This window comes from Lepisosteus platostomus, chromosome 21 (assembly GCF_059453375.1).
Source record: "Lepisosteus platostomus isolate fLepPlt1 chromosome 21, fLepPlt1.hap1, whole genome shotgun sequence".
Classification (NCBI taxonomy): Eukaryota; Metazoa; Chordata; class Actinopteri; order Semionotiformes; family Lepisosteidae; genus Lepisosteus; species Lepisosteus platostomus.
The window spans coordinates 17,891,882-17,915,458 of NC_142631.1; the positions used below are offsets into that span (position 1 = coordinate 17,891,882).

General features: G+C 45.7%; 2 protein-coding genes across 15 annotated transcripts in view; both read right to left on the minus strand.

Moving 5' to 3' along the window:
* The window catches only part of pomt1 (protein-O-mannosyltransferase 1), a 12,553-nt gene extending 1,183 nt beyond the window's left edge, over positions 1-11,370 (minus strand). The window contains exons 1-19 of one of the 2 annotated variants that reach the window (XM_088615064.1): positions 10,823-11,370; positions 9,900-10,034; positions 9,303-9,409; positions 8,055-8,105; positions 7,024-7,170; positions 6,414-6,525; positions 6,256-6,324; positions 5,297-5,390; positions 4,738-4,893; positions 4,506-4,636; positions 3,937-4,032; positions 3,578-3,670; positions 3,086-3,182; positions 2,493-2,585; positions 1,975-2,095; positions 1,626-1,723; positions 1,158-1,271; positions 576-702; positions 135-312 (exon numbers count right to left, since the gene is read on the minus strand). In XM_088615064.1, coding sequence (XP_088471190.1) covers positions 135-312; positions 576-702; positions 1,158-1,271; positions 1,626-1,723; positions 1,975-2,095; positions 2,493-2,585; positions 3,086-3,182; positions 3,578-3,670; positions 3,937-4,032; positions 4,506-4,636; positions 4,738-4,893; positions 5,297-5,390; positions 6,256-6,324; positions 6,414-6,525; positions 7,024-7,170; positions 8,055-8,105; positions 9,303-9,409; positions 9,900-10,021 — 2,006 coding nt within the window. In that variant the 5' untranslated portion in view covers positions 10,022-10,034; positions 10,823-11,370. Of the gene's footprint in view, positions 1-134; positions 313-575; positions 703-1,157; positions 1,272-1,625; positions 1,724-1,974; positions 2,096-2,492; positions 2,586-3,085; positions 3,183-3,577; positions 3,671-3,936; positions 4,033-4,505; positions 4,637-4,737; positions 4,894-5,296; positions 5,391-6,255; positions 6,325-6,413; positions 6,526-7,023; positions 7,171-8,054; positions 8,106-9,302; positions 9,410-9,899; positions 10,038-10,822 lie in introns of both variants that reach the window. The other variant, XM_088615063.1, reaches the window with a different exon arrangement.
* A 990-nt stretch (positions 11,371-12,360) lies between these two features.
* Positions 12,361-23,577, minus strand: part of prrc2b (proline-rich coiled-coil 2B) — a 32,644-nt gene continuing 21,427 nt past the window's right edge. For 7 of the 13 annotated variants that reach the window (XM_088615422.1, XM_088615424.1, XM_088615428.1 and 4 more), the window contains 14 exons: positions 23,357-23,436; positions 22,412-22,600; positions 20,684-20,878; positions 20,320-20,406; positions 20,112-20,213; positions 19,809-20,001; positions 18,942-19,039; positions 18,423-18,550; positions 17,859-18,099; positions 17,183-17,365; positions 16,600-16,700; positions 16,334-16,421; positions 15,732-15,941; positions 12,361-15,005 (listed from right to left, as the gene is read on the minus strand). In XM_088615422.1, the coding sequence (XP_088471548.1) occupies positions 14,850-15,005; positions 15,732-15,941; positions 16,334-16,421; positions 16,600-16,700; positions 17,183-17,365; positions 17,859-18,099; positions 18,423-18,550; positions 18,942-19,039; positions 19,809-20,001; positions 20,112-20,213; positions 20,320-20,406; positions 20,684-20,878; positions 22,412-22,600; positions 23,357-23,436 (2,051 nt within the window). In that variant the 3' untranslated portion in view covers positions 12,361-14,849. Of the gene's footprint in view, positions 15,006-15,707; positions 15,942-16,333; positions 16,422-16,599; positions 16,701-17,182; positions 17,366-17,858; positions 18,100-18,422; positions 18,551-18,941; positions 19,040-19,808; positions 20,002-20,111; positions 20,214-20,319; positions 20,407-20,683; positions 20,879-22,411; positions 22,601-23,356; positions 23,437-23,577 lie in introns of all 13 variants that reach the window. The other 6 variants (XM_088615434.1, XM_088615427.1, XM_088615431.1 and 3 more) reach the window with 4 other exon arrangements.

The window sequence follows — 23,577 nt, forward strand, 5'->3', positions numbered from 1 at the left end:
GAAACAGTGTTGAGCCAGCATCACTAAATAATGGCGATATTAATTTGGACAGAGGGGACTGGCAATGGAAGCCTTTGAGACGTGGCTTTGGAAACTCAGCGCCTGAACACAGGTCGGCCCGCAGCCCTGAGTACCTGAGGAGGTGGTGGTGCAGGTGCTGGAGCACTATGGGGAGGAGGAGGATTTTGAAGGTGAGGGCAGGCAGGTAGTGGTACAGGAAGAGCGTTTTCTCCATCATGAAGAAAGGCAGGTAGTTGGCCGCCCAGCCTCCTGCACACACTGCCCCTGCCAGAGTCCACTGACACCAGGAAGCTGCAGACACACGGGCAGGGAGAGAGCAAGGGAAGCACAGACAATTAAAACACGCGAGACGAATACAGAGTGGGAGAGCGCGACGTATATGACACAAGACAGCTGTGCATCTTCTTCCTTACATTTGAAAAGATCTGATCAGAATGCAGTAACCCAGCCTTTCATTCTGCGTCGCAGATCAATGCTCGACTGAAGCGGGGATCGATCCCGGCCAGGCTGTGGCTCAGCCCTGCCAGGGCGGCGCGCTACAGTTTCACTCGTACCGTGAGGAATATCCTCGATCTTCCGCCGCCGCCTCAGCAGGTACCAGAGGAACAGCAGCACGAACACGACCAGGCCCAGGTTGGCAGAAGACCAGGTGACGATGTTCCCGATGAGGTGGATCTGAGCCTAGGATAAGCACACACAAACACTTTCAACCTCTTCTTGCTTTTCCCCACGACATCATTCATCAAACCCCTTGAGGTCACTGCAGTAATATTTCTAAACATACTGTATACAGCCCTGGCCTCAGGTGTAAGGCTAGGCAGGGGACCCCAGCTTCAGCCCTGGGTGTCATGCTGACTGGACCTGCTTGGGCTCATTACGTTGGAAGAGATGTAAAGCCCAGGTCGTACTGTGACTCTGCAGCAACAGCTCTTCTCGAATACACGCTGCAGGGCCCTTCGGATAATGACTGCATATTGAAAACAGAATAAATGAGCAGGGTGGACTGAATGCGCTCTAGTTTGGAAGAGTTCGTAATGACCGTACATTCGGTCCACATGGCGGCTCTGGCACTGGGACAAATGAACCTGCCCAGCCACAGAACCCCCCGCCTGGCTCGGAGAAGGGTTACAGCTTACGTTACTGGAGGGGTGGAGCCAGTACGCAATGTTGGTATCCATGGTGATCCATTCCAAAGGGGAGGAGCTGTATTTATGTTCCGATTCCTCGTTCTTCAGTGTCAACATCTTCCACTGCCAGAGAACACGTGTCCCAGTGTTACTAGTGGCTTCACAAAAACACAGGACTTAATCACGGCACAGTGGAGTAATGAGATTTCGTGCACCTGCAGATAAGTCAAGAGTGCACACCGCAGGACACTACCAATGCCAGAGCTAGGCGGTGGGCATGCAGTGCATTCCTGGTGTATAAAAACACTGCTGCACCTGCTGCCATAGTCAGTGGTGCCTCCAGTTATCAGCAGATACCAAATTTCACTTCTCCTTGGTGTATGGTGCACAATATCTAAGCACCATGTCCTACTCCTTTTCAGACATGGCCATTGGTGTCCCCTACTCGGGTCAGTGAATAATAGTCGCCGATCTCACCTGCAGCTCCATGAACTTGGACATGAAGCTGAGGTTCCTGCTGACGTCGATCTGCGTTGGGGAGTGTAACTCCAGCTCCCTCTCCTTCTGTTCACGACCTAGAGGAAAGGGGAAAATAATATTTTCTTTCTGGCTTCTGAATACAAATTTAGCATTTCAAAGGGCAGAATTATTATTGCTATAGTCCTCTCAGTTGAGCGTGTGTATCTGGACCTTTTTTAGATGATAAAATGTTTGACGATCATGATAAAATGAAAGACACAACTAAAACAAAGCACGCTCAGACTGAAGCAGACCTGGAAACCACCTGAGCCCAGACCGGTGGGCGTTCTGCATCTCGGTAGCTTACTTCTTCCATAGCGGTGTTCCTCCACAGTCCAGGCCATGCTCTGCTGGTGTCCTCTCGAGATCCTGTCCCCCACGACCTCCAGCTGCCGGAACCCCCACTCGGGCAGCAACACTCCGCTCAGCTGGAGCCACGGCCAGTGTCAGCGATGTGATCACCCCCCAGACAGAGAACAGGACTCCCGTCAAGCTCCAGACCGGCATTCAACACAACAACCACCTGCTCCTCCCAGGAGCCATCTCAGATAAGGGCTACCAGTGTAGATGGCATTAAAACAGGCAGAAGAAAATCTACCATGTGAAGCATTCTAAAACAATGGTGGGATACATAACCATATTTTCAGAAGCAAAAGAAAATGGAGCTTCTTTGATGAAACATTACATAGCATATACTTGGTTAACTTTATTGTACTTCATGGGATATTTCTAACTATACAGGTACACTAAATTTAAATAGGACTGATAAAATGATCTACCTGGCCAAATGCTGTGTCTCGATGAGTCTCTGGGAAAGGCTCTTACCTTCAGCACTGCTGTGGTGTTCACGTGGACCAGTCGGACCTCCGACAGGATAGTCTTCCACACCTCGTGCTCCGTCTCACGGTTCACAATGTCCTGGAAATACAAGCAGACCTGCCAGACCTGCAAGCTGTCCCTTGTGCTTTCAGGCTTATCGTGCACAGCTTTGTCTCAAAAATGTTCCTTCTGGCATTTAGATTTCAATAGAACAGACTAGAAAATGCAGGCAGCAAAACAGTGTAAAACAATATTGAGCTCGAATTCTATAATCATAATGAAATCGTTCCATTTCCTAACGGCTTCATCAGGGTCAGGGTCGCATGGGAGTCGGAGCCTAGCCAGCAAGCAGTGGGCACGCACACACACCAGGGCCAGGCTTCCCAGTTAACCCACCAGTGTCTTTGGACTGTGAGGAAACCCCTGTAAACACCCAAGGTCTGGAATTCAGCTCAGCAAAGATAACCACCACGCCACCAACAATCAGATACATCCTTTAACTGCAGACGCTCCACTGTTTTAAATTGTTATCTACTGGCATAAGGCAAATATTTACTTGATTTCAGAGTGAACAACTGAGGCGCATTGTATTTCCTTACCACTCGCCAGAGGTTCTGGGCAGGCATAGAGATGTTGAAGTCAATGTAACAGGACACTTCCTGTGAGTGAGGGCTCATGGGAGCAGCCACATCGTGCCTAACAGGAGATGAGACAGCAATTAGATAAGTAAATTAGATCTGCCCAGCAAACGTCACACTAAGAACTACAATACTTCAGACTGGCTTCTCATGTAATTTACCTGGAGCTGCTATGATCAGGCTTTTAAAGATTCTAATCACTGCGAAGATTGTAAAATGACAAGTTTTGTCTCTTCTGTCTTTCCAGACTAAGCTGTGCTACAGTATTCATGACATTAGAAAGGATCAGAGGAGGCTCAGAACATTGTAACGGCTGATGTTACAATGGAAGATGCCCAACACTGAAATAACTGCTCTCCATAGGCTACAAACAAAATCTGCTTGCTGCAAACTTGAGCAAGGAGTGTGGCGAGATCCCCAGAAGTTTAGCCGGCTGCGAAATGTGGGGCGTACGTGTTGAGGAGGTGAGAGGTCATGCCGTGCACCAGCTGGACAATGTCCCCATGTCTGACCGGCCGCGGGGGGCTGCTCACCACCAGCTCCTGCCTGAGAACAGGACAGAAACACGTCTGAAGGAACAGGAAACTCACGACACGAAGGCGTCTGCAGTGACAGCACTGAAAACAGGGCATGACCATGAGGCAATATTTCGCTTCTGTTGGACAAAATGGACAGGATTCTCACTGTGGAAGAAAACAATAAGGTTGTGCTTCTTATGTAGTCGTCTTTCCCCTCATTACCACCTTACAAGCACTTTTTATAATGTACAAAATGATCAGAGGTGACAAGTCGATGACTCTCAGGGTACTTACCTCCCTGGGTCCTTAATTATCCACCAGTTATTGATGTCTTTATAGGGGTAGCAGGTAACTTGCTGCTGATGGGAGCTGCCTCTGCCGTTCTCGTACCTTGGGCCACACAGACAGGAAAGTGAGAATGATGCACTTAACACCTGACATTGCAGGAGAGTCAGCACACAAAGGACTTAGCGTATACGGCACTTGAAGACGTATTCCAATCACTGAACCTTTATCCCAGAAGCCCACTAAGACTTGAATGGACCCCATGACTTGACCCTTCGACCCCCACACTCTCCGTATGTGCAGAGCAGACGCGTCTCCTAGATCTCAATCCTCATGGAGGACAAATGAACAGGAAGGTACTGTATGAGCACACTGCGGGAAACGTTTAGGTAAATGGTGTCGGCAGCCGGTAACTGGGATATTAGGGCTGTCGTACCAAACAAGTTACTAATCCATTTAAAGGATGGGGCCAACAACAATCCAAAAACTGTTCTAATTTTTAAACAGATCTAATTTTGGAGGCGCTATATTGCATGAAGGAATGACAATTTCACCCATCTCCAGTGCGAGAGCCCTACCTGATGGGGTAGTTGGCTTTGTGGGAGTGCAGCCAGCAGGGCAGGGGCTTGCTGAGGACATTGCGCAGGGTGACCTGAGAGCCGAAGGCCACTTCCAGAGGCTGCCCTTGCGTGATCCGAGACAGCCCGCCCTGGACAAGACAAGACAAGACAACGTGTCTGATGGAGCCAAAGCAGACCGAAGTCAAACCGAGCCACGTTCGCTCGTGTCGGCGCCGCAGAGCTGACCCACCTCTAAACTGGCCTGGAAGGCACTGCTCATGATCTGGTCGTGTGGGCCGCTGCGGTACAGCAGGCTCAGCTGGGCGTAGAAGAAGCCCAGGTAGAGGAGGGCAGGGAGCACCACCAGGGCCAGGCCCCGGCCAACCACCTGGCACAACACGGTCGCCTGCAAGCCAGTAAAGACGCACTTCAGACACTGCACCCAACCTGCATGCTCCTCAATGCCTACACACCTCATTTATACCTTCCTTTGTATAGACCGAATGTAGTCTGGATCAACTGCGTTTAGAAAATGAAAACCCAGTGGTAAAGCCGAGGTCCAAAAAACACATAGCAACTTTCTCTGTAAAATGTATTCAGCACATGCACAATGATCACGAATGAAACAACAGTCCCACCAGCTCACAGCGCTGTCTACTGTGGTTTATCTTGGTGGATACAGATTACAGACCCTTTCAATCGTCTTATCAACACAGGACAAAATGTGAGCCTTAATAAAGCACTAATAAACACTCCGGTTCACAGGATTTGAAAATGCAGTGAAAGTGGCCTGTGTACCACACACTCACGTTCCCCAGCTTTCTGTCTCCGATGACTTGCCAGGTGTGTCCTCCCGCAAGCAGAAGCAGAAGCAGGTAAGTGAAGAGGCCCATGTACTTCACTCTAGAGAAGCCAGTTTGAAAAGAGCAATGAGGGAAACGCACGAGCTAACAGCTGAGTGCATGTCAACTGCTCAGTCCCTGAAGATCTGAACATCTGATGGAGAGAATGTGGAATCTTCCATTAAAACATTCACATATTTTAAAGACTGGACTCAACTATGATATAGAGTATTATTTATGGGTTGCACAGTATGTATAATAGTATAGATTATTGGCCTCAGCGTTACCACTTTCTAGCCTGAGCCTTATCTTGTCTGATCCCAGAAGGTAAGCCCTGGACAGTGCCGGGATGAGAAGGTGAAGGATGGGTCATCCTTCGGATAGGACAGTAAACCAAGGTCCTGACAGCCTGGTCACTGAACTCTGTTCGTAAGCGTGGGGGGTGCTAAACGCACTGCCCAACCTACATTCCACTTTGGACGAGCACAATCTGACCCCCTTTAAGTGTTCACTTTAATTCAAGTGCAGAAGAAATGTCCCACTTCTCTCATTTCGCTAAGCAGTGGGACAGCTGGTGCACAGAGGCTGAATTTGCCACCCTACACTGGTGGATGAAGTCAGGCCCCTCCTATACATAAACTGCTTTGGGGTCATTTGGAATGAATGCTGTCAAATTAACTTTATTCTAATAATTAACATCATGGTTTTTGAAGCACAAATATAAGCAATTCTGCTTAATTCACCCAATGTATGGACTTAACAGTTTCGGCTCAGTAACATGCATCTGTTTTAAAGAGGGACTGGATATGTATTTGCAGATTTTTCTAAACAAGGCTAAACTAGTCAAAAGCAGGTATATTTTCTGTTCATTTGGGAAAGCCATCGATTGTGAACCGCGACAGAACAGCTCTGAAACAAAGGCTTACCCTACAGCGCAGGCACAGGCTGCCCCAGACAGGAAGAGCCAAGCCCACGTGCTCACAGAGCTGCCGGAGCTGGGAGAGAAGAACGGGCCTGATTACTCGGCTGTCCCTGACAGACGGCCTGTGCACACTACAGGGAGCACTGAAATGCTGTGCCTTACCCGGAGCTGTGAGCATTGTGGAACTTCAGGTAGGACACGATGGCCAGCAGCAGGAAGAACACAAGGACCGACTCCAACAGCATGAACCGGGACTGGACGACGAGGGAGTTTTCTGGGGAAGAAAATTAAAGAACGGATGTTTCACAGAAATATGGGCGGCGCAGTGGTGAAGTGGTGAGCGCCGCTGCCTCGCTTTGCTGAGGCATTGAGTACCATTCCAGACCTGGGGTGCTGTCTGTGTGGAGTTTGCATGTACTCCCAGTGTCGGCATGGGTTTCCTTCGGATGCTCGCGCTGTCGTTTATAAAATATACAACATTATAGTTGTTTACAGTTCCCATTTTTGACGCAACATTCTAGTACTTAAGGCCTCTCCCAGGCATCCAGAATTTATTTTTAAAAAAACAGGATGTTTGTTTCCCTCAAAGTGAAAAACGCCACCCATCAGCGAGACCCACCACCTGGGTAAGGAACCCCCTGCAAGGAGAGGGGAAGAGGGGTGCCATCCCCCCGAGCCACCCACTGAATACAAAAACTGACCCCCCTCCCCCCGAAGAGAACGAGGAACCCAGATATCCCGTGTTCAGCTGAAGGACGCAGCGCCTGCCCACCTGTCAGGAGCAGGAGAGCTGCCACCAGGGCGGCGACGTGGGAGCAGCCCACCTCCACCACCAGCAGGTACCCCAGAGGCACCGAGAGCGCCCCGGCCACGGCTGGTACCACCCGCAGGCTCCACGCCGGCACGTTCCTGGAGTACTCTGAACACAAGACACACAGTCACGGCCAGCAGGCCTCCTCCAGAACACAACACACTCTGGGGGCGAGCTGCTGAGAGCTGGAGCAGAGGGGGCCCTGACCACAGCTCCAAAAAAACAACAGACAGTGATGCTTAGTTAAATAATCACAAATGAATTCAGTGCTGCAGTATCCAGTTTAAGGCAATAACTGAGCACCAGCCTCAAGAACATCACGTGGCGGAGTCCCAGCCCCTGGTCTACGGCAGAACTCACCAGATGATCTGTCAGATCACAAAGTGCTACTCGGACATATGATGTGCAGCTCTGCGAGAGAAACAGGCTTTTGGAGGAGCTCACAGGTCATGGGAAATAGAGTTTCTGCACCATTATTCATTTTGAAAAATGCAGGAAAAAGAATAAGGGGCCAAAAGCACTTATTCATCTCAGGAGAAATCGGGTAATTTTAGCAGAACATAAGAGTTCCAACAGAAAATCCAAACATCTATATTTGGTCCTATGAGGCTGTTAGAAATTTACAACACTACACTGCCCATATGATCTGTCACCATACAGTATGTATATGTAGGGCTGCAATCATATAAAGAAGGGGAAGATATTTACTAAATCCCACAGTCAAACTGCACGTTCCGATACTTCTGCAGTGTGACTGATGTGAACATGTTTAGGAAGTACTTGAGCTTGGCAAGAGTCTGATACAACCAGAAGCGTTCAGAGCCATCTAGAACACAGCATTTTCTAGAAAAGGGAGGTTATGGCCAGGGGATGTTTTCCAGTGAGGGACTCACCTCTAGGACAGACACCCCTTCTCAGTCCCCAGATTTATGGGGTCTCCTACCAAGCACTGACAGCGTTATTCCCCAGACAGTCACCCAAGAGGCTCCTACCTGCCCCGATTCTGTTCCACACAAAGTTTCCATCAAATCCTCCAAGATACGCTAAACAGAGTAAGAAGGAAGTTGACACTGAGTTTTATTGCGCAAAAATCAAATACAACACTACATACTCGGCTGATCGAGAATTTATTTTACGCGGCACCTTTTATGGACAACATCTTAAGGTGCCCCTCAGTATGAACTGCTTAACGAAATGAAGGCAATTATAATAAAAAATGTAGAGGGTGTAAGACACAACATTTACAATTAGTAAAATAATACATAAAATACAAGAAATGCCATTATAATCAGTCCCAGTTGGCCTTTGGAAGGTCATTCTACAGCTCTATGTTCTGCCTAGTTTCTGGTACTGATGAAAGCCCCAAGCCCGAGGTCTGAGATATCTGCAGCTATCCCACAGACCACTCACAGGTAAGATTATACAATGCACTTCGAACTCCATGCAAAGCCAGTTTAGAATGGAAAAACTGGAGCGATATGATAATTCAACTAGATTTAAAAATACCAGACAGCAATACACAATGAGGAATCCAGCTGAGTAATATTAATCAGGTGTAGAAAAGACATTAATTAGCAGCTTTGCCAACACATTTGTAAAGTGTCACGTTTGGGATAAAAATAATACCAAACTTTTTACAACCTAACAAATCTCCACTCAATAACTAACTTTTCTGATATAGATCTGTGTAAAAAAGTAATCTAAGATATTGGTATGAGACTGGGCTTTCACAGGTCGCTGTGTTCTCTTCACCTGAAACAAGCTCTCAGCCATCACTTGCTAAGTGTGGATTCAATCCCACACAATGCTGGGCAGCAGTAATGAGTGTTATTTCTTCTCAGTTGGAAAACATAGTTCATATAAGACATAAAAATACAAATAGGGAGTATCTCCTGGCACTCTCAGTAACTCTAGTCTTTAAATTACTCCCCCATGAGAATTTATCCCTGTTTTATTTTTTAATTCAACAGAACCCTACCTACTCTTTCAAGTACAACAACAAAGCCCACCGCAAAAATATCAAATCTCAGTGCTCCACTAAGTCTTAAGTACCTCAGTCTGTTCTACTCTTCAGCTGCTCCTATCGGATCTCATGCTATATGGCCTCTTTATCCTTTGAAAAGGTGAAGATCAGGGCTATGAGCAGCATCCTCAGTGGCCTTCAGCATCCGAGACGATGGAGTGCTTGAAGTATCACGAGGTGTTCTTTGTGAGAGTCTCAGAAGAAGGGATTCACTTACCTCCTAAAGCCAGAATCATGTGGCCAAAAGGGGGGCCACTGTCATCGATGAAGAAGACGTGCTTCATGTACAGGGACACGAACTGCCCGTAATAGACCTCATCAAACCTGCAAGGGAAGAGTCACCAGAGAGGTGAAAGAGGTGACACATGGTGCCCAGCAGTCAGGGGAGCGTCAGGCCCTTCCGTTTTGGGTTCTCTCCAGCCCATCAGGTACAATAGGTTTAAAGCAGGGTTGTCACAACCTTTATGAAGAGCACAACTGCAGGTATGAGCGACTGGGTCCACTCCTGTACACTGCGAGATCTGGAAAAGGATTCTCATTCTTCTGAGGGACCCCTGGAAGACTTATTCCACTACTTTCAGTTTTATTTACCATTAAATGCATCGCAAGCAACGAATCTTACACGATCCCCATTTGGAAAACCCACCAAGTATACGGTTTTATTTCAAGCAGCACTGGGTGTTAGCGACAAACAAACTTTTTAAACCTGCAATATCTAAATGACAAAAAATGGGTTGGAAATGCATGTTCTACAAAACCATGTTATCAGCTGCAGGAAACACATCATATACTGATAAGAGAAAAGGTAGCTTACACAGCGGCATTGGGAAAATGGATTCCCGAGAGCCTAGTCCAAATTCCCAAAATCGTCACTGCGACCAACACCAAGTCGATCTCTGCCTTCACCTTAACTGGCAGTTTGACGAGTCCAAACATGATGTTCTTCACCCTGCTGAGAAGACACGTTAGGACATGACGGGCACGTTGTAAATAAGAACATCACATTCAATAACCTAAAAGTAGCGTACTCCTCAGCCTAGAGTGTGTTACTCTCTATTACTGTGTGTTTACTGTGTGTTTTGCAGGAGGAAAAGAAGCTCAATTCTAACACTGTAATTACCAGCACGCACTAAAGTGAACAATTTTGACGTCACTCTTAATTCAAACCAAAATATGGAAAAGTTTCAGCATTACACACCAGTCTCTCCGATTAAAGTCACGTTACCTTTTTCCTCTGTTAATGCTTAAGGATATGAAGATAACACTAGCCCGCCTACTTTACAAATAGCGACCCATACAGACAGGCGTGTACTGAGTTAGTGCCGTTGCTGCAATTCAATATAATGAAGAAATGACTCGACTGAACTGAGATATTTAAAACTGCATCAATTAGTAAAAGTAGTAAAAGCACCCCCCCCCCCCCAAAAAAAAAAAACGCAGTGTCGAAAGAAAGGTACCGCTATTTCAATGGTAATAATACGAACGAATATATGGAATGAGTCTATTTATTTAGTTATTTTCCAGCTCTTATTTTCAATTTCTTCGTTTCTGCCAGTGTACTGTAGTTACAGCGTTAAACAGACGTTGCCTCTTTGCGTTTGCCTTATTGAGGGTCTGCTCAAATCTACGTGCTAATACCCGCGGACCCGCGGACGATACAAGCCCTAACAGTATGGCGTTTGGAAACTGACCTCAAAGTGATCGATGGATGCTGAAAAAAAGTCAAATATGACTTACCCACTTTGGCGAGAACTCCGTTTTCAGGGATCCGCTGTACAGAGTCGCCGCCGCCGAGGCTGTGATCGATTAATTCGGCCTGCAGTACGGGAGCTCGATTGCAGAGCCTGTAACCATAGTGACTGCATGGCAAGCCGGCGGCGATTTCTACCGCAGTGCAGTATGGCTGCGGACAGCAGTGCTCAAGCAGGGCCATCCTTTAATTATGAAAATAAAAAAAAATATCTAATGAAAACGGGGGGATGCCAAGCTTGTCAGGTGGCGCCCTCCAACAATTTACTTTCAGGCGTGTACTCGTGTCAGCTAACTATACAAAATACGAATAATGATCACAAATAGAGTGGTGATTTGATTAAAAAAAAACTACGGCCTCGGTAGCTGTTAATCGCTTAAGCAACGTACATTATCTTGCATTTTTATTTAAAACTAACATTTTAAAAAACGCAGATGTATGCATTTGTTTTGCCATGTTGGCTAATAAACCAAAAACCTAGCGCTAGATAGGTCTAAGAGGGTCTGATGACAACGATAGCCAATTAGGCTACGCATGAACCGCCCCACTACATTTATAATTTTCTTATAGGTCACAAAAGATACAGCGAGCCAATAGCAAATCATATGATGAAAAAACACGTAACATTAAAAAGTAAATCATGTAACGCCAACAAGGGAAAAATAATTTAAAATTACTTTGGACTGATTGGGTAGGCCTAGGATAATTCCAGGGTGGGCCTGGCTACCGCTGAAATAAATTGCGGCCTTTAAAACGACAATTACAAGACTGGAAATTGGAGTATGACAAGTTCGTTCATTATTTGTCTGACGCACTTATCCAGTTATGCCAATCTCCGGAAACACATGTAGATGGGCATTTTGCTGTACAACATACCGTGTTGTACGTCTAGAGACTATACAAAAATACCCTCCAGTTAAACCAGCAGTTGGAAACCCCTTTACACATCTGTGTTGCAACAGGAAAAACCTTTCTTCAAGCAGGAGAGCAGAAAGGTCCATTATAATCCTTGTGTTTTACACACCAGACACCAGCAGTGCCCCACCAAGCACCTAGACCTGAATCCGTACGCTGCTCCATGGGTCTCAAACGCGGTCCCTGCAGATCTTTAACCCACGTAGTCTTATAGGTCGAGCCTGTTTTTCTTAGTTTAGCAGAACTCCAGCTCTTTAGTGCTTAAGAGTAAATTTTAGGTCTTAAAGAAAAGTTCAAAATTCAACGGCCACCAACAAACCCCCCCGGGCTGAGATTCCCCGGGAACCTACTGGAGACTCCCGCTCCGCACAGCTGCCCCAGCTTCCACCGTTTGGGAACAGGCAGCACACGGCAAAGCCACCTTCGGCCTTGCAGCATTGTTGCCAACATTGGAAATTCGCAGATCTAATGACCACAAAGGAACAATCGGTTTGTTCCATGCTGAAAAGAGAAGAGAAAACACCACGTTTCGGCTGTGTAGTCTTCTCCAGGTGTGAACTAGATTTTTGTTCTAACGATCACGTCTCATTTAAAAAAAGTACACAGCAGGTATTTGAAAAAGCATAATCTGCTTTATTTTTTATTTAAATAAGGAGAATTCTTTCATATGGAAAGAGCTAATACAATCACATATTTGAAAGGATAAACAACAGGTACTGATAACAGGGTTCAGGCTGTACAGCTGCAGGAACAGCTCCATGAAATCACGACTGGTCCAGTCAGAAACAAAAATACAAACAAAAAAAGCTTCTACAGTGAAATATCCATCGTCTGCCCTTTCAAATATCAGTCTACACAGAAAGACAAGAAAAGGCCAAAAACTGATAGACTAAAATAAGCTTGGTGATGGTTGGAAGAAAGCAAAGTTTTAACATCCAAATCAAATATCTCGCGATATTCATGTTCAACTCATCAGCAACTCCTCCAGATTACCTCCACCTTAGATCTAAGGCAACTTCTCTCAGCCTGAATGATCCCAACTTAAATTTGAAAAGAGCCACTGCATCTTAAAAATCTAAAGAAAATCCTCCAAATGTGACCAAATTGTATATGTCCTGTGAAAAAAAGAAAATCATATACAGCCATATAAAAACAACCTGTAAACATTTTAGTGTATCAAGTGACATTAAATACAGTAATAGAAATCAAGTAGGTTTTTGGCCTCCCCAGCACAGAATGAGACTATATATATATTTTTATATATATATATAAAATCAGTGAAACACCAACTAGATCTAAACAAGTACTTTAAATAGTGTTTTGTCATGATTTGAACCAGGAATAATAATTAAAAGATGAGATCAGCAAGCTCACGGAGTTATAGAACAGGGCAGCTACATGATGTGGTATTATTCAATTGAATGATGGATTTAACCCCTGTGAGATGAAGATGCAGTGTCCTTTTCTTCCTGGAGCTGGAGCTATAAAGTAACTGCAATGTTCAACCAGGCTAAAGGGGGTGAGCATGATCAGCTTCCCGGCTGTTTACATTGCATACTGCATTCTCTATTTGCTAGGCCTTGTTCCACAGCTACTGAGGCTGAACATCTTTCAACCATTTTATTGCCTGCTTCCCAAAAACTCCCTTCAACACTGGCCCCTCCAGCACTTAAGGTTTACAGTCACATTATACATAGCCTGGGCTTAAGCAAATAAAAAGAAAAAGAGCAAGGTTTCATGTGCTGTTAATTTCCCCATGTACACTGGTTTTTCCTTGTTGGCAACATTGTGGGTTTATGGTATGGATCTCATCCTCCGTGTGCTGCCATTACAGCCACTCTCATGACTCCCCACCGCCCTGTGTCAACCTGAGTCAGCCAATAGGTCATCACTTCACACAGCAAGGAGAAGAAAAGTTCAAGAGGGAGAAAGAATAAAAACCGAAAGCCCTTGAACAGCTGTCAGGCCTCAGGCGAAAACACCTGGAGGAAAATCGCATCTTTTTAGTAGGCATTATACTTGACATACATGTAATGTAGCAATATTAAAAATTAAGTTACTAATTACAAGCAAAAACCCCACAAAAGAAAAACAAAATCAGTCTGCTCATTACCAACTACCTGGGAACACATCGGCAACTCAATGAGGACCCCTTACACAAAGATGGCTACAAAACTGCCTTTTTTGCACTGTCCACACACATCTCAGCTGTACATTTTACTCACTTTAGATACATCTCTGAAATGCAAAGTTACAAGTATCACTGGCCCTGGCGTATACGTTTTAATTTACACCACATGCATAAAACACTTCATAAACCCCTGTGAAGCTTAAAACTTAAACCAGAGTGTGATTTATGATGCCAAAAATCTTTTAATACCACAAAAATAAAAACAAGTAATGAAAAAGTCTAGGCTTTGCAGAGTTACGGAAACATATTTGCAGTTACCTAAGCACAGTTGTATACATTTCACAAGCTGTGAGAAATACAATTGTAACAGATTCTACAGGGTCTCTCCATGAAACATTTCTTTCAGATCGCACAAAACAGGTGTCCTCTGCTTCAGTTTTAATAGTACTTTATTGAATAAAAGGATTCCTTTAATAACGAAGGATATTAAGTTTTCAGATTACTTAAAAAGTTAAAACTCCAAGGTACCAGCAAAGTGGCTAAGAAAAGTTGAATGTTTGGGAAAGAAAGCTTTAAAAGCTTACATACTAGCCTTGTATTATTCTCTTGCATTTGCCACATTTACACAACTGCAGTCCTTTTTGTGTTATTTTGCAAGTGGAAATTGTTGAGCTGCAGGAGCTACTTATTTTTCTCTTTCCTTTGATGTAGGCAAATGACAGAACCTGAACGACTTATTGTTTGGATGTAGAGTTAATAAATAAGATGAAATGAAAAGTCTGCTTCAAAGTGTCCCTATGTGTTTATTTATATATTTATATATACTGTGTTCGATCAATACAACGCTTGAATTTGCTTTAATAGGAGTCAGATCCCACTGGTGATCTTCCCTGGCCAGTGCGGAGGCCAATCTCGGGGACTGCCTTCGCGGCTGCTAGTGTGCTCTGGTCCACAGCACCGGCCTCCCGTTACGCCTTCCCCTCCTCCACCTTGACAGACTGCGGCTTGATGGCCCCGGTCCGGACTGGCTTCATCTGGCTCGAGGTCTGTGGCTCCTGCAGGCTGGACATCCGGGCCTGTCCCTTCCCATCGCCGGAGCTCGGCAGGACATCGCGTGGCTTGGTCTTTACAGGGGGAAAAAAAGGGGCCTTACTAAGCGCATATTGATTTTAGACCAACAATTCTACACAGTACAAACCTTAAAACTATTTAACCTTCTGCAAGCACTTCTTACAGATACACAAATATTTTGTCATTCAAAACTGCAATACCTGAACCCTACAGATGCCAAAAGAATGGACAGAAATTCAACCAACTCCCAAGAGTATGATTACATCTTGAGACTTCAAGCGATAGTCCATACTCCCCGGGAGGCTGCAGACAAACTTCTTCATTGGAGCATTTATGTGGCGATGCCTTTTTGAAATTTGGTTTTGCTAAGAAATACTCCGATTAAGGCATCTGACAGAACAACACATTATACAATCGGAAGTGATGGAATAGCTTGAGAATATTCCGATGAGATAAAGCAAAACCCACAGTACTCGCACAAGCATCCCTGGACACCATAACAGCGAACTGCAGATGGAGGGCTGAAGACAAAACTCTGGGAACGGATGAACGCTGAGCAACATGGGAGGCGTAAGGGAGAAGAACCCCCCCCAACATCTCCAGCGTTATAAAACCTTCCACAAGCCAGAGATAGCTCAAACTAAAACGAGACTTGCAGAAAACGCAGGTGTGGAGCAGAGCAAGAAGCTAGAAAGCGAATGTGCATGTCATGGAGGCATTTTGGAAAATGATAAATGGGGGTAAATAGAAATTACCTAAAATGATGGTGGGTGGCTCACCTTCATGCCTTCCTCCGTCCCTTTCGCAGAATCGGTGCTGTTGGCGGGGGAGATGCAGGGCGGGGGCTCCCGGCCAGGGCTGGGGTACTGAGGGGAGCGGATGATGACCGCCTTGCTCATCTGCATCACCGGCCGCTGGATGGGGCTGGGGAAGGGCCCCGTGGCGGGAGGGCGCATGTGCATCATCATGCCGCCCTGCGGTGGCGGGACCTGAGAGCGAACAAGGCAGATGAACGTACAGGGGCTGCAAGCGCCGGCCCGTCTGCGCGGCCGTGGAGCCAGCGAGGGGAGATTGTTTTCACGTAAATTAAATGGGCTCAAATGTTTATCAGCTTAGCCTTTCAACCACCACCAAGGCTCACATTCAAAACAGTTTAAGAACATGCAAAAGAAAGCTACACCTGTTCCCAACACGCCTTTGGTTTTTGAATGGCTGTCTCGAAGCACGGAGCAACAGAATTTAACAGTGCATTCACTCAAACATAGGGGGCTTCCAATACCCTATGGCACTGAGGGTTAAACATACAGACCAGAGCTGTCCCTATGCTCTGCTGTGTACTGCAGTGTAAAATCTCTAGTACAGAACCATTTGGGATCAATACCTGCTGAGCATAGTGTCCAGGAAGGGGCGCTACACTGGCCGGCCCTCCGGGGCCTGAGGGCTTCCCACTTGGACTGGCAGATCCAGGCCTGAAAGGGAGAACACACATCTTGGCACATCCACCAGGCAGACACGACACTGAGGTCTTCATCGATTACTTTCTTTAGTTTGAAATCTGTACCCCCTTAGTCAAACTACCGAAAGTCTGAAACACTGCCTATATATTGCCAGCAGGAGGCCAAGTCGGTAATGGCAATGGTGGCTCACCTGTAAGAGCTGGGAGTTTGGGCAGACCCTGCTGACATGCCAGGAGAATGGTTTGCCTTATTATCTTGGAACTGAAAGCCTTTCATCTCCATCTGCGATGTCTAAAAGGAAATAAGAAAAGTCAAGGAGAGGAAAATAGAGCACTATAGATTTCCATCAACAATGTTATAACAGTGCTTTTGAACCACAAAAGTGTAGAGGTTATAACTATATAGATTTTACATGCATCTCGGTAGCTAAGTTGGGGAAAGTGGAAAAACTAGTGATTAAACAAAAAACAAAACGTTGAAGACTCCACAAATGGTTACTTCTGTAAGGAATTCATCATTAAAGGGAAATGACCCTTAAAATGTAGTCTGTTTGCTTGTAAAGGAAACAGCTTTTAGAAATGCATTTTAACGTGATCCTGTACTAAAAATATATTGGTTGACTTTTAAAGCAACCAAAATATAGATTTAACTCAAACGGTTGTAAAACCTTTAGTATCCCAGCTACAACGGCAAACTACAGTTAAAATGGTCGTTTACTATTAAAACCGTTAACGGGCCGCCAGCCGGCCACCCCACAGGAACGGGGGGCTCACCTCTCTGCTGCCCGTCATGACGGGGGGCTGGGAGCCGGGGGGCAGCACGCGCCGGGGGGCCCCCACGGGCAGGTTCTGGCCCTGCTGCAGCTGGATGGACGGGGGCAGGATGAGGTGCTGCTGGGAGCCGTACCGCAGCGGCGACCCCGGCAGGGGCATGGTCACCTGCCAAGCAAGGAAAGCCTTCGAAACGTCAGCTCAGATTACCCCCTCGCTGCTGGAGCTGCTCAGAACCCACCCCCACCATCGAAACAGAGGAACAGACACCCCTTCCGCTACTACCAGCCTCTGCACGTTACAGTGCATTACCAATTAAGTGTCCAAATTAATAGCGCTTCACACCAACCATGTGTTCAACAGCGGCACATACAATTTTCTCCATGTTTTCTAAACCTACACTTCAGTTTTCTGGTTCTTATTTGCTCTTCCTATAACCAATGGAAACATTTCTCAAGCTGTAGGCTCTGTAGTCTTGACTACACCCCTTCTTACACTACATTTTTCGGCAACCTCCTATAAATACCAAAAATGCAATTGCTTTACTAGCCTCTACTTAAATTTGAGAGCCTTGTGTACTTTTTAATTCATTTGCAGCCTGTGTGCTGTTCTCCTGCGTGTTGAACAGTGCTGTATACAAGGTGATGCACGCTAGGTGCTGTAGAATCAGCAGAAGCACCTGGATGAGCTGGGAGTCCATGAGCTGCGAGGTGCCCATTCCTGCAGCCTGATTCATCTGCCCATCATAAACAAGGGCCTGGCTGCCACTCATGGGCTGGTAATGCGAGCCTGACTGGGGCTTCACCATCTCCGACGGCTGCATGCCAGGGAAGGGCGAGTAGTGGCCTTTCATGGGGGCAGCTCCTGGCAGGACCATGGCGTTGGGCTGAGAGAGGTTGGGGTGCATGTACACCTGGGACCTGCAAGAACAGAGCACTAGTAAATCAGTCTGGTCCATTTAAAACATACAATGCCTCATAAATGCGCTTTTCTAACATCAGACTAAGGAAAAGCTATGAAAAGTTAAAAGGTGTACATATTGAAAACAAACATTTCAAGGAATACCAAGCAGAATATTATATCAGGAAACTTTCAGAGGAAAGCAATGAAAATGGTTTGTACAGAACGCTAATGAAATGGATCATCTCTGGCCAGAAGGGAAAACAACTTCATAAGCCTTGCTGCACCGGCACCCTGGTGCCCACCAGGACAGTAACCACAGTGCTGAGCAACAGAAACAGACCTAAAAGGCGGGATGGAGTTGAACATCTCCTGGGACTGGGAGACTGGGAGCCCGCCACGCAGCCCGAGCTGGGCCTGGGCCTGCAGGGAGGTGTGGAGAGAGATGGGGATCTGCTGGGCCGCCGCAGCCTGCCGGGAGAGAGGACAGGACAACACGAGACATGACAACGAGCTTCGCCAAGCCCTGCAGGACAGCGGCAGCAGAGGGCTCCCCGAAACAAGCCGCTCACATCCACTGCGCCATTTGCTGAACAGCTCATGTTTCAAAATGGACTCAACACAAATTACTTTAAAATGTTTCATTTCCAAGACAACACATCTTGCATGGTGCCAGAGACCTCATCATGTAGAGATGTAAAACCTGGAACTGTACTAACGAACAGTCTCAAAATGTAAACCTAACCAAAGGTAAACACTCTGAATATTTGCCGAGTAAACCTCTGCTGCCGACTTCCTTGCCTCGGGTGCGTCTGAGCAGACAATCAGAGGTCAGTGTGGTGGGGAGACGGCAGGGGCCTACCTGCTGATAGCTCTGCTGCTGGGGCAAGGCTGGAGGAACCAGCCGGGCCTGGCTGGGAAAGACATGCCCGTCCAGATAGAGGGGTGGAATATGATTACCTGGGGGGGGGGACAGACATGAAATCACAAAAATTCATTACGTTTCCACTCAAAACCTGCAAGGCAGCCCCTCCCTCCACTTCACTCGGAGCACAAGTGTACTGAGGGGTTGCTGCTGTCATTCATGGCAACGTTTAAAAACATTTTCGCAACCAACACAGGCTTAATGAACACAGAACTTCGCTTAATGAAATGTTTTGAACAATCAGTATACAGTAAGCCCTCAGCTTACACATAAGTGTTTTGTATGCTTGAGCAAACTTTTAAAAAATAAGCATTTTAAGAAATATGGCTAGAATTTTAACATATGTAAATCCATGAATAATAAAACTAGGTAAAAATAAACAGTAAAAATACAGAAATAATAATGGTGGCCTATAGGGCTTGGTCAACAGTTTATGATAGGTGTTCGGTTTCCTATGTTTGATCACATTTTATAGTTTATTGACAAAACATGAAATAAAAAGCTTGTATATTTGTTTAAAAAAGTACAGAACAATTGTCATTGACTGTGCCAACAGAAATTCCTAAAAATAAGTCTGAAGAGCCAGAAAGCACTTAGTGTTTTTATATATATATAAAAATACCTCATGTAATTGTGTTTCTGGACTGAAAAATGCTACATGATTTAACAGGCCAGCAATAATGGACATCCATTCCCCCAGTTGGTCAGCTCAACTGAGGGTTTGCTGTACACAGAATACAGATGACAAGAACACAACCTTGCGTTCCTCACTTCCAGAAGACCAGGGTAACGTGGGGACCCTACCTTGCATCGAGACCGAAGGCGCCACCGAGGCCACGGGCATGGGTGGCATGGACACCCCCCCAAACGAACTGTAGCTCACGCCGCTGGAGGAGCCCACGCTGCAGGGGGGCTGGCCCCCCGAGCCCGCGCCGCCCGGGGAGCCCTGCTCGGGCAGCGACTGGGAATTCTCCCACGCCTTCCGCGCAGACTCCATCTGCGGCACAGGAACAGGAACACTCAGGACCCCCGCCAAAAGCCGCGCACCCGGTGCCCTGAATGCTGTGGGCACTGCTGTGCCCAGGGTTGCTCTGCACGGACGAGTACCTTGAGGGTGAGGTCGGTGCTCGGGAAGGAGATGGGGTTGAGGCCGATGCCTTGCGGCAGATGATCGCGGCGGAGCATCGGAATCGCTTGAGTGAGAGCCACCTACAATTGTTCCATGTAAAAAAAATGGAATGTGAATGCGGCTCAGTTTGTGCACAGATTATTATTAGGGACTGCCATAATTATAAAGACTGAAGACTTGACTTACATTACTGGCCAAAGCATCCTGCAGCTTTGTTACTGGGTTTGAAACAGGAACCGGGGTGGATCCAGGAGGCAGACTGAAGTCAGAATCCTAAGAGAAAATCACCTTTGAGCCAGGAAACAACTCAAAGTAACCAAATTACAAAATCCAAGGCAATCAGGAAATAAAAGCACCACTAAATAAAACATGATGCACTCTCCCATAAAAAGCAGCAATACCAGATGCTCCGGGTTCAGCAAATTTATTTTAAAAGAAATCACGCAAACTTTGAAAGCACTACTTTTTCACAGATAGAAAGATTCGAAGCCACTACAACCTTTGCTGTTCATAAGGTGTGCCATGCCAACAGACGTGATTCCTCCTTTACCTTTGCACTCACTCCAAACTCAATGGGTGGTACAGGGATAACGTTTTCCACATGTATATCCACGCCATTAACAGGGGGAATGTTTCCTTCCAGCCTCTCTATCCCCTCTGATCCTTTGCGGTGTTTCAGGGATCGCTCATTCCCAATGGGGCCAGGTTTGTGTTCCTTGCTCTGCTCTGAATTGGTCTCCGAGTCCTAGAGAGATGAAAACAAAAGGAGGGAATAAATAATTAAGACAAGGTAAACTTATGACTAACTAGTCTCCTCAGAAACCTGCAATTAAATTTTATTCAAAGACGATGAATTTTCTGCAAAGAACTTGTCAATTGACATAGCAATACCTTTAATGAAGAAAAATGTCACTGAAAATCAATGTATTAAATCATATTACTAAAAACCCTATTCAATGTCCTCTTCAAACTGGATTTTGAAACACTGAGAACTCAATTGGTCTGATATTAAGTGTTCATTCAGTGTACATGCTTTTGGAACATATCCTGGTAGATGCATAGATATTTGTTGAAAGGACAGCAGCTTGACAAAGTAGAGCCAATAAGGGTTGCTCCTACTTAATCACACTGACAGGAGAAGAGGTTCTGCAAAGAGCATCAGGGTCGGCCATTCAACACATTTCACTTTTCATGGGTTCTGGTGTGTAAACTGTTTCAAGTCTTTCAATTCAGATGTGACATAAAATGCCCTGTGTGACAGTGCTTTTACCCCCCCCACCATCTGGCTTCAGTAGTGCCTGCAACTGCAGAGTTGTGCCCTAAACGTATACCCCAAGTTGTGAGTTTGGTGGAAATCCGAGAACCAGGAAAATTTAACTTGAAATAAAGATAAGCTATACTGTCCATGCCACCATCTTGCAAATATCGTATATTAAAATGCAAAGCATATAAAACTACATGCTAATCTAAATGCAGCAAGCGGTTTTTATTCTTTCCCCACAAATTTAATGGAAATTTAAAAACTAAAAAAGTTTACTAAAAAAACGAAAGGTTTACTGAGCTCAATTTTAAGGAAACTGAATAATTAATGTTATAAATATCATGGATCGTTTCCTGTTTGGCATTTTTCTCCATTGTCTAAGAAACACGAAATGGCCTTCAGCCTCAAAAGAAGCAAGTGAGGTCACCATTGGGATGCCACATGCAGCATTTTAACTCCCCCACTTAGACAAACTCTCTAAGGCTACATGTAGGATTACTGTTTTACTTGAAAAGATCAGTTCTTCCATGTTGATGAGGACATCCTTTTTCTAACCACCCAGAATAGCATCCTGACAGTAACATCACTCAACGCCAAATCCCTTGTCTTTTAGACACTTTTCAGGCGTCGGATGTTTTTGCATTACTTCATTGTTAAAAAAAACAGCTTCACAACCTGATGAGAAGAATGGTACTGAAAATTACTACTCATTAGGGAATGGAATGATATTATTTGAAGTTTACACGACCCATAAAGGCTGCTTTTAAAAATAACCACAGAGTCTTGCAGATACAACAAAGTACCCTTTTAAACCGCGGCGGACCACAAAATAGCTACACTCCAGCGGAAGCAAGCAGATCAACATGCCCTCGGCCAGGAGAGAGATTTTAACAGGAGTGCCTGCCCTGCACTTCTGAGCGATTCTTTGGACAGTCGCTAAACGGACACACCCCTGTGGAGGTTAGCGGCCTACTGGGGAGGGGAGGGGCGGCAGACAGGGGAGCTGGTTAACGGCACCTTCTTCTCCATCTGCTTGGGTGTGAGGTCTTTGAGCCCGTCCTGTTTTGGTTCTGCTGGGGTCGACCCGTTGATTTCCTCAGGCTTGAGGGTGCCATAAGGGGAACTTCTCTGGGAGGAGTTGGCAGAGGATCCCTGAGACTCAGCACTCAGGTCAATCCCACTGTCAGTCTGACTGCCTTTAAACACCTGGGAATAGACAAAACACAAGGGTGCTTCAAATTCCAATTGAGGTGATAAATGTTTCTTTTTTTCCCCCACAAATTGAGCAAAGTAATGCTAATTTAAAGATATTCGAATTGCTTATGTAATGCAAATTTATAAAAAAGCAGCGACTTGTTTCTGCTTTGTTTTTTCTTTGCTCAATCTTATAGTGGGTGTAGCAGCTTTCTCCAGGCTGGGGGGTGGGGTGGGGGTGTACCACCATGCTGAGTCTCACAGGATATCCCGTCACAGAAAAGGCCCATTCACCTGAGGCAATCAGCTCTTTAGAAACACGCTGGAGGACGGCGCCTCGGTCCTGAGAACAGGGCATTCATCTCCCATGGAGTTCTACTTTTAGATATTTGCAGAGCTCTTGATAACACCGTCAATGTATCATTCACCAGATCATTAAGCACGCATGCTGACTGTTGGGGCATCAGAAAAGATGAACTGATCAAGTTGCGTTGTTAGAATGCATTTTCTACTACTGTTCCTAGAGATGTGCTGTATTGCAAAACACAAAACTGACTTCATTTAATACATAAGTCACCTTTTGCAAAACCGAAGGACACTTTCACACAAGTGAAAATGCCTTCCAAGCTACATGTGACTCAGCTGCAGGTGCATTCATGATATAAGATCCACGCACAATGAAGGAGTTCACCTCCATTTCCAGAGACACTCAATGGGGCTGTTTAAAATCTTTAGATGGGGGGAAAAATGGCCTAAAAATAACCATACCTCAGTGGAGCTTGGTTCTGCCCCAGCGTAGGATACTGGCTTTGTCCAAGAATCTCCACCAGTGGACTGAACAGAAAGAGCTGGGTGAAAAAATTTGACAATTTTAACAAAACGTCAGAATTTTTCATTGACCTATATTTACCAAGCTTAAAGCTTGATTTGATTTCTAATTATTCTGAATGAAATGTAGAGTATTTCTTTGAATTTTTACTCTTAAATAT